At 65.4% G+C, this 9,396-nt stretch overlaps 1 protein-coding gene across 2 annotated transcripts; it reads left to right on the top strand.

Moving 5' to 3' along the window:
* Positions 1–956: 956 nt before the first annotated feature.
* LOC102099656 (TBC1 domain family member 24-like) lies at positions 957–5,971 on the top strand. Of its 2 annotated transcripts, XM_005530948.3 has the most exons (7): positions 957–1,086; positions 2,106–3,144; positions 3,424–3,582; positions 3,935–3,998; positions 4,396–4,491; positions 4,694–4,976; positions 5,763–5,968. In XM_005530948.3, exons 1-7 carry the CDS (start codon positions 990–992, stop codon positions 5,906–5,908), a joined length of 1,884 nt encoding a protein of 627 aa, XP_005531005.2. In that variant the 5' UTR covers positions 957–989; the 3' UTR covers positions 5,909–5,968. The 2 variants fall into 2 exon arrangements, with proteins under 2 accessions (XP_005531005.2, XP_087921674.1); XM_088065548.1 differs by lacking the exon at positions 3,424–3,582 and having other exon boundaries at positions 5,763–5,971.
* The last annotated feature ends 3,425 nt before the right edge of the window (positions 5,972–9,396 follow it).

Genomic DNA, 9,396 nt, shown 5'->3' with positions numbered 1-9,396 from the left:
GGCTCTGTCCCCTGGCCCGGCTCTCCGCACACCCGGAGATGCTCCCGCAGCCGCGCCCATCAAACATTCATGGCCCTCGGCTGCTGCTCAGCCGGAGCCCCACGGCCTCTACATATTTAACATTTCGCCATTAAAAACGCATGAAGCGACAGGTCCTCTCGTCCTGTCCCAAATTCGCTTCCATCTCCGTCTCCGGAGCGTCTGTCGGAGGTTTCAGAGCCTGAAGGCAGGGAGGCAGGTCAGGAACAACCTGCAGCTGCTCTTATCACAACGGAAACAATTCGATTTTAAAGGCAAATAAAAATCTTTTAAAATGTCAGGATGCCAATAAAAGTGCCTGCTAAGCGCTGTGAGCTCTGCGGCAGCACCGTGGGCCCGGGCCGATGTCCTGGGAGCCTCTCCCAGCTGTTCCAAGCATCGGTCCCAACCATTCCCCGGGGGCAGACTGGGAACGCCGGGGCCCCACGGCCGCGCCCGAGGCCGCGCCCGGCGGGGGCAGCCGGGGGTCGCTTCTCTCCGCGGGCCCGGTGTCCCCCGTCCCCGGTCCCCAGCCCTGCTGCTCACAGCTCCCCTGCCCGGCTCCCCGGCCCCCCCCCAGCGGGAAGCGGAGCCAGCCCCGCTCGCCGGGCCGGGCTTTCCCCGCTCCGGAGCGGGCCGTGGCCGGGGCCCCCAGCCCCTCCTGCCCCGGGCGCTGCGGAGGGAGCGAGCCCCAGAGCGGGAGCACGAAGGTGATCCTCGGGAAGAGGAAGGCTTCATTTACTGCTCGCCTTGCTGTTCCATGGTACCTCAGCCCACGGGGCTGTCGGCAGCCCCCCGGCATCGCTGGGCGCGGAACCGGGCCAGGAAGGGGCGATGCGGGCGCGGAGCTGCTCCACCCCTCGCTGTATTTACCCCAAATAAACGCCGCTGCCGCGGGCTGGCCCTCGCCTTAAAAGCGCGGCCAGGCGGCTCGGCCGGAGGGGAGCCGGCAGGGGCGGCCGAGCTGGCAAATGCTGCAGCTGCGGCTCAGCCCGCCCCGCTGCCCCGGGGCCGCCGCCTTCCCCATGGCCGAGCCGGCCGCGGGCGAGGACACGGGCACCGGGCGAGGTGAGTGCGCCGAGCGGGACCCGCCCGTGCCGGGACACGGCCGGCGGAGCGCAGGGGCTGCGCCACACCCGAATTCCTGCCCCGAGCCCCCCCCGGCTCGTCCCAGGGCGGGCGGATCCGGAGCCTCCATTCGGAACTCGGGGCCGGGGCACCGGCGGTCGGGTGGGCTCGGGCTGATGCTCCCCGGTACCCGGGCAGGGCAGCACCCTGCGGAGAGGACGGGGTGAATTTGGGGAGCAAACAGCCCCTGATTCACCCCCGGTGTTGTCCCAGCCTGGTTTCCGTGGCCGGGAGCCCCGTGACTGTGCTGGGGTCGGGCTGTGTCCGGGACAGGGAGTCGGCCCGAGCCACCGGATCCAACAGCTGCTGCCCTGAACCAGCCTGAGCCCGAGCCGCTGCTCCTGCTGGCCTTGGGCAAGCGCCAAACTGAGCTGGAGAGCGAGAGCCGGAGCCTGCCCGGCCGTCAGGACCCTCCCGATGTGCCACCACGTGCGGTCCCCCCGTTGTCCCCTTGGCTCAGTGCGAATCCATCCTTGACCCCCCAGCAGCTGAGCACAGCCACGATAAAAACATCCGAGAGTTAATGAGGGCGCTAATTGACTTTATCCCTGCCCGCTAATCAGTGCCCAGCTCCGTGCCCCGCGCAGGGCTCGGATCGAGCTCTCCGCAGCCCCGGGAACGCCGCTCCCGTCTCTCTAGGAGGAGCTCGGACTCTGCTCTTCCCAGCGCCGGGCTGGCGGCTGCCCGAGCCCTGCGCGGGGCTGAGAGCTGTTGGAGGGGGGAAAAGCCCCTCACGGTGTGAGAAGAAAGCCTGACACCCACTGGGACCTGGCCCCACGCTTCTCCAGGGCCCTGAGCTGATGGGAGCGGGAGAGGGCAGAGCCTGAAACCCTTCCCTTTGGAGGGCAGAGCAAAGAAATCCAGGACGTGGCTGTGAGACTTGAGAGCGCCCTCAGCCAGGGTGAAACGCTGTTGGCGGGGCGCTGAGAGATGCTCAATAAAAGGTCTTTGTCCTACAGAGGTGCTCGGCTCATCCCCAATCACCATCGTGGTCACGTCCGAGGCTGACACCTGGGACATCGACACCTCCTCCCTGGGCCTGGGCTGCGGGCCCTTCGTGGACTGGGACAAGATGCCGGAGCCGCAGCAGCCGGCGCAGATCCCGCGGGACGTCCTGGGCAGGCCCCCGAAGGAGCTGAAGAGGCTGGCGAGGGAAGGCTGCTGGGGCTGGAGCCACGCGGGCCGGGCCCGGCTCTACCCCCGGCTCATCCAGCAGGTCTCCTGCCGCCTCGTCACCCCCGACGCGCTCGTCTACAGGGACGTGGCCGCCCGGCTCTTCGGGAAGCCCAGCGTGAGCTCCCACCCCCTGCCCGAGTTCCTGGAGGGCTGCCCCGTGCCCACCTACTGCCTCAGCCCGCGGGGGGTCACCGCCCTGAAGAAGATCCTCATCTGCGTGGGCGCCCTGTTCCCCGACATCACCCACAGCCCCCTCCTGCCGGCCCTGGCCGCGCTGCTGCTGCACTACAGCGAGGACGAGGCCCAGTGCTTCGAGAGCGTCTCGCGCCTCATCGCCAGCAACGCTCCCCACGCCGCCTACATCGACCAGTCCTTCCTGGCCCACCAGGCCTCCTGCATGACCTTCGGGGACCTGGCCAGCAAGCACTGCCCGGCAGCTCACAAGCTCATCGCCGGCGCCGCCGAGAACGTCCTCGAGGTCTACTCGGAGTGGCTGTCGTGGCTCTTCCCCGGGCTGCCCTTCGGCTACGCCGTGCGCGTGCTGGACGTGTTCCTGCTGGAGGGCCAGAAGGTCCTGTACCGCATTGCCCTGGCCCTGCTGAGGCAGTTCAGGCTCTCGGTGGCCCCCACTGGGCTGCAGGGCTCTGACATCAAGGCGGAGCTGCAGGCTTTCGCCAGGAACATTGCCGAGCACGTGACTGTGGACAAACTCCTGGAGAGAGCCTTTGGCATCCGTCTCTTCTCCCGCAAGGAGATCTGGCTTCTCCAGATGGCCAACAGGAAGGCCTTGGTGGAGAGGGGCATCACCGTGGTGCAGAGAAGGTGAGGAGAGCTCTGCGCTCCCCGGCTCTGGGGGCTGAGCAGGCAAAACGTGAGCTCCTGTGGAGAACAGCCGGGGGCAGCTGCAGGCACCTCCCGCAGCCGGGGCTGTGCTGGGCCCTCCCAGCCCCTGGGGGACCCTGCCAGGGGCCACGGCACGGCCGGAGCTGGGGATGCTGGCAGAGAGCTCACGGTGCAAAGAGCAGGACAGACCCTGGTGCAGGGGCCGTGCCCCGAAAAGCAGAGGGGCCCCACAGCCCGGCCTGATGTCCCTCCCCGCAGGCCGTCCTTCCACCTGGCTGTGGACATGCAGAACTTCAGCTCCAGCACCGTCACGGCGCAGGAGATGCGCCTCATCTGGTCCTGGATCCCCGAGCGCTTCTCGCTCTTCCCCCCGCTGCTGCTCTTCTCCACCTCCGAGGACGGCTGCAGCCTGCAGAGGTGAAGCCTCACCTGCCCGGCGGGGTCGGGCGTGTGGGGGAAACCAGGGCAGGGCTCGGTGCTGGAGAAAGGAGCAACACAAACGCCCTGGGGCACCTCTGGGGCTACTGGGGACCCTCCTGGGCTCGATTCAGGCTCCTGACTGTGACTCAGGGGAGAGGGCAGAGGCTGGGCCAGGTGGCCACCAACACCTGGGCACCGCCCGGGGCACAGGGAGCCCTGTGGATGTGCCAGGCTGGGATGTCCCCGTGTGCCACACGGTGCCAGGCACGTTGTGAGCGGCCAGGGACAGCCGGCACACCCTGCCCAAGGCTCCAGCTCCCCCCGACCCACCCCTTGTCCATCTCTGCAGGTTCTACACGTGCTGTGAGGGCTACGAACCCACGGTGCTGCTCATCAAAACCACCGAGGGGGAGGTGAGCATTTCCCAGGCAGAGCTGGGGAAGGGAGCAGGGTGGGTGACCCCACAGGCTCCTCTTGGAGCACCCACGGGCTGTGTGGTCCCTGTCCTGCCCACCCCGGGTCTGTCCCAGCTCCCAGGAGAGAACACCGGGGCCACCGGGGCACAGCTCAGCCGGGGGTGCTGGGGAAACAGGAGTGGGTGAGGGGGAGAGAGGCCACGAGTGAGACTTTAATTGCAGGGCACCAGGGATGGGCAGTGCAGGATGGGGCTGGCACAGCAGGATTGGGCTCTGATTCCCCAGGGGACGGGGCAGAGCCCCTGCCCTGCAGAGCCCGGGACGATGCCCGGCGCTGCCGGGGCTGGCTCTGCTCCCGGCCATCCCCTGACGGCTCCCTGTGCTCTCTCCCAAGGTGTGTGGGGCGTTTCTCTCCTCCGACTGGAGCGAAAGGAAGAAGAGCGGAGCCACATCGGGCTTTTTTGGGACAGGGGAGTGCTTTGTGTTCACTGTAAGTCACGGTTTATGCCCGGCTCTGTCCCTTCACTGCTGCCCTGCCAGGACACCCTGTCCCTTCCGTGCCCCAAGCCCAGCTGGACGCAGCCCTTGGCCCCAGCCCCCCGAGCAGCAGCAGCAGCAGCAGCACCTTCCCCCAGCGGTGGCCAGGTGCCGCAGGGCCAGGCCCGGGCTCACAGGTGTGTCCCGCTGCCCAGGTGCGCCCCGAGGCAGAGAGGTACGAGTGGGTGCTCATCAAGAAGCCGGAGCTGGCCAAGGCCGTGCCGCGCTCCCGGCAGCGCTCGCCTTCCCCCGCTCCCGAATCCCCGCTCGGCTCCTCCCGGGACAGCCCCAGCCCCAGCCCCAGCCCCAAGCACCTCGCCGTGCCCTCGCCGCAGAGGAGAGCCCGCCTGTCCCCGTTCCTGGCCATCAGGCACTTCCTCCTGCCCTCCAAAACTGCCTCCATGTTCATGGCCGGCTCCCGGGACGGGATCGTCATCGGTAAGGGGGGGTCGAGATCGGTGAAAGGGATCGATATTGGTAAGGGGGATCGATATCGGAATTGATATCAGTAAAAGGGATCGATATCGATAATGGAGGATCGATATCGATAAGGGGGGGTCGCTATCGGTAAAAGGGATCGATATCGATAAGGGGGGGTCGCTATCGGTAAAAGGGATCGATATCGATTAGGGGGGTCGCTATCGGTAAAAGGGATCGATATCGATTAGGGGGGTCGCTATCGGTAAAAGGGACCGATATCGATTAGGGGGGTCGCTATCGGTAACTCCCCAGGGTGGCACGCATCGCCCGCCGCTGCCTCGCTGGGAAGGGCCCGCTCCGGGTTAAAACCCGAGGGTTCCCCGAAGAGCTCCCGGCTCTGTCGGGTTCAAGTCCGGGAGGCGAGGGCAGCTCCCCTTCCTCCAGTGCAGGGAGCTCCTGCCGAGAGCCCCCAGGGCAGCCCCACGGCCCCAAACCCCGGCGAGGCTCGCGGCCCGGGGCTGGCGCGTCCCTTCTCGGCCCTTCCCTCGCTCCGGGCGGGGAGAGGAGCCGGGGCTGGGCTCGGCCCGAGGAAGGGCGCCGAGGCTCGGGCTCGGGTCTCTGTGTCCCGGGGCCGGGGGGGCCGGCAGAGGAGCCGCAGTGGGTCAGGAAGGCCCGCAGGAACAGCCCGAGCCCCTTCCAGCCCCGGCAGCGGGCTCAGGACGGGACAAGGGCCGGGAGCGAGGGGCGGGCGCGGCCCCGCCGGGGCCTGGGGGAGCCGGGCCCGACCCTGCGCTGCTCCCGCAGGCGGAGGGGGAGGCCAGGCCCTGTCCCTGGACGCCAGCCTGCTCTGGGGACACACGGAGCGCTGCGAGACCTTCGACAACCCCCCGCTCTGCCGGGAGCACTTCCAGGTGCAGCTCTTGGAAGTGTGGGGCTTTCGGAGCGCGTAGTTCCCTGGGGAGCCCCCGAGCGGGGCACGGGGACCCCTCCCCGCGCTGGCCGCCCCCGGCCGGGCTGTGGCCGCCCGGGCAGCCCCGCTCTCCATCGGGCCCTCGGCGGGCGGGGCGGGCCGGGCCCGCTCGGAGCGGCCTCGCGGTGCTGTGGGGAGAGGCCGAGGCCGTGCCGGGGCCGGGACTGCGGCCGCTGCCCCCGGGGACATCCCAGCGGCCGTCCCAGCTCGGGCCCGGCCCTCCCCACCCGCTCTGTCCCGGTTTGGGGTGCTGGAGGGGAGGGCAGCCGCTCTGCAGTTTCTCCCACCTCCCTGGCCTGTCTGCAGCGCGGGGCTCAGCAAGCCGGTGTCGGCACGAGCAGGTTTTGTGGGAGTTCTGAGCCCAGGCCAAACCAAACACCGAGCTCCAGAGCTCACCAGAAACACCCTCAGATCCGCTTCCCCCGGGCCCCAAGGCCAGCACAGCCCTTCAAGCCATCCACGGAGTTGTGCAGCCCCCGTGGGTACCCAGGACTGCCTGGGATCCACCAGCACCGGGAGAGACTCCTCTTGTCCCCAGCTGGAAGTGCTGCCGGTGATGGCAAAACCCTGCCTGGAGTTTGTGGGGTGCAGCGACAGCCCCGAGGGGACCCCATGTTTGGGGCTGAGCCCTTTGCTCTGTCCCCAGCCCAGGGCTGGCTTGGGGCTGTAGGGCTGGACATGGAGATTCCCCAATGGGATCATCAGGATGGGCCATTTTAACTTGGGATGGGAAGGTTTGGTGTTGCCCTGTCAGAGATGGGAGGGTTGGAGGGCACAGGGACACCTCTGGCTCCTGCAGGAGAACCTCTGCCACCCCAAACACACTTTCCTGGGTGGAAAAGGAAGGGCTTGGAGCCTCCACAGGGTAGCCAGGCACAGCAGGAATGGGGTGTCTGGGCCAGAATCGCCAGGAAGGGAATCAGCAGGAATAAGAAATACCTGGGGGAATGGAATTGCAGCAGTGGGAAGTGTGACTCCCGGACTCATTGACCACCGCCTCAAATGGAGCTTACCCAGCTCCAAGGAGGGAAGACATCTTGTGACAGATCAGGATACACCCAGAAAACAGGGCTTGGATGCCAATTACTAAAAAGTAAACATTAATAAAGCTATGTGATCAGCAATCAGTGAAGGCAGATGTCCTTGCTATGTGTAAATAGTGCCAAGTAATGATGAGCAGGGAGCCTTTTGTGGCCGCCCCCAGCTCCTGCTTTGTCCAGAATAAAGAAATAAATATACATATATATGTATAAAATAATATATATAATAACATGTTTTTATATTACTATATAAAATATAATATATATTTATATATATATTATATATGTATATAAATAAATAAAAGAAATAAAGCGGGAATAAAGAAGTAACAGGGGTTGCTGGGCTCGGCATGGGAGCTGGTGCTGCACCCCAGGATGGCAGGGCACAGCTGTGGGGACAGGAACTCCCCGACCCGCCTGCTGCGGGGACTTGAGGCTGGAAATGCATGAAGAGCTCGACTTTTAATGTGGCATCTCTGTTTTCCACCCAAACAAGCCTCACCCACGGCCTGCAGGGTGCAGGGGAAAGCCTCCAGCGCCTCACCCGCATCCCGAACAATGAGGAGGTGATGCCATCCGCAGGCACCCCGAGAAACAGCAGAGCGTGTGCCCAGAACAGGATGGGCAGCCGGGACACCTGCACCGGGCACTGCTGGGCGATCCCTGGAGCTCAGGCAGGCCGGAGCCTTCCCAAGGCCTCCCATCCCGATCCTGGTGGGAATTCCCTGCCACCCACCGATTCCCGCTGTCATTTCCGTGCAGCCGCTGCTCTCACTCGGCATGGAAACCTCCGCAGCAGCTCGGGGTGGAAAAGCGTGTGCAGACCCACCGGGATGGGCAGACAAATGCTTCCCAAGGCTCAGCACCGCGTCCCCCGCGGCTGTGGGAGCCCTGGGCTGTGGATGCTGCCTCCCTCCCGCTCCCTGTGCACAGAGCTGCTCCCGGGGCTCCTGCCTGGCCACGGGCACCGGAGCCTGGGGCACGGCTGTAGCCAGAGCCCAGCCTCAACAGGGGGATGGCCCCTGGTGGGGCAGGAGCAGAGCTCCTGGCTCACACCATGGCTCAGCTGTGCCCTCGGTACCCTCGGTGGGATGAAGGCTCCCACGAGGAGCGAGAGGCAGTGCGAGGAGCTTGGCAGAGCCCTATTCCCAAGCTGAGGGGCGAGGATGTGCGCCAGGGCTCTGCAATCCAGCACAAAATCCCCCAAACCTGCTGAATGTCTTGAGCAGGGTTGCAAAGCCAGCCAGGGAAGAAAGGAAAAGACTCAGGGAGCTGTCACTTCCTAGAAACTCTGCTTCTTTCTTTCCTCATCTGCCAGAAGTCGTGCAGTAAATCAGGATTTTCCCAGCACAGCACTCTGGCTGCCAGACTGAAGCGCTCTGCTTGTGCTTTTGTCTCTCGTTCCTCCTCTCCTCTTTGTGTCCCCGTGGCCTTTGCTGGGAAGTTCACCCCGGTTTTGTCAGGAATGGGTCAGCAGTGCTCTCCCAGAGCCCCGTTCTCCACAGCTCCCATTCCTGAGTGCCATTGCCGAGGCTGGGAAATGCAGGTGGGTGCTGAGTGCTCTGGCTCTGACGTGGCATTTCCAGGAACAGCGGTGGAATCGTCCACTTTTGGCTTCAATTCCCACAAGTTTTTCACCTCTTCTGGTTTTGAGGCAGTTGGGAATCCTCCAGGCCCACCCTGGTTGGTGGCAGGGTGAGGGGCTCTGCTCCCGGTGTCAGGAGTGCTGCTCCGGGCAGGATGGATGGCAGGCAGGGAGGGCTGCAGGGAGGGTGGAAAAGGAATGATTTGGGGCACAATTCCTGCCCCCTCCATGCAGCTTCCGAGCAGAGTTTGCAGCTCCACAGCTGGGCTGCAGCTCCGGGAAGGATCCCAGGGGGCTGTGTCACCTCAGGACACCACAGGACAGAGCTGTGCTTCAGCAGCCGTCCTGCATCCCTGTCCAGGGTCCTGCGTGCCCCGCAAGGACGAGGACAGGCTTCCCTGAGCTCAATGACAGCTCCAAACCGCTCCGAGCGCCCACCGTGCTGAGCCCTGGGTCCTCCCGGGCTGGGCACAAAGCGGGCACAGGGAGGTGCAGGGGCTGTGTGAGGTGGCACCGGTGGCAGCCCAGCTGTGCCCGTGCCCTGCAGCCTGGCCGGCTGCTGAGCGGCTCCGACACGGAGCGTTCCTGCACAGCCCGCAGCCTGACGGGGGGAATTTGCCTCCGCATTCCCCGGCCGGGAAGAAGGGAATTCATCGGGAGCGGTGCAGGTAGAAATCCTCACTGAGGGTGGCATCCTTACCCAGGGGCTGGCCCAGCTCTGCCGCCCGTGAGACATCCCAGGAAATCTTTGTCCCTGGCTCAGAGCAGCAGGGAAGGTGCTCGGGTCAGCCCAGGTGAGGCCGTGGTCATGCCCAGGCACTCCCTGCTCCAGAGCTTTGTCCC

The sequence above is a fragment of the Pseudopodoces humilis genome, chromosome 21, assembly GCF_049639895.1.
Source record: "Pseudopodoces humilis isolate 2021_Gansu_Grassland_sample_001 chromosome 21, ASM4963989v1, whole genome shotgun sequence".
NCBI classification, from domain to species: domain Eukaryota; kingdom Metazoa; phylum Chordata; class Aves; order Passeriformes; family Paridae; genus Pseudopodoces; species Pseudopodoces humilis.
Note: the sequence above shows the minus strand (reverse complement) of the source record. Positions and strands in the feature narration are given on the sequence as shown.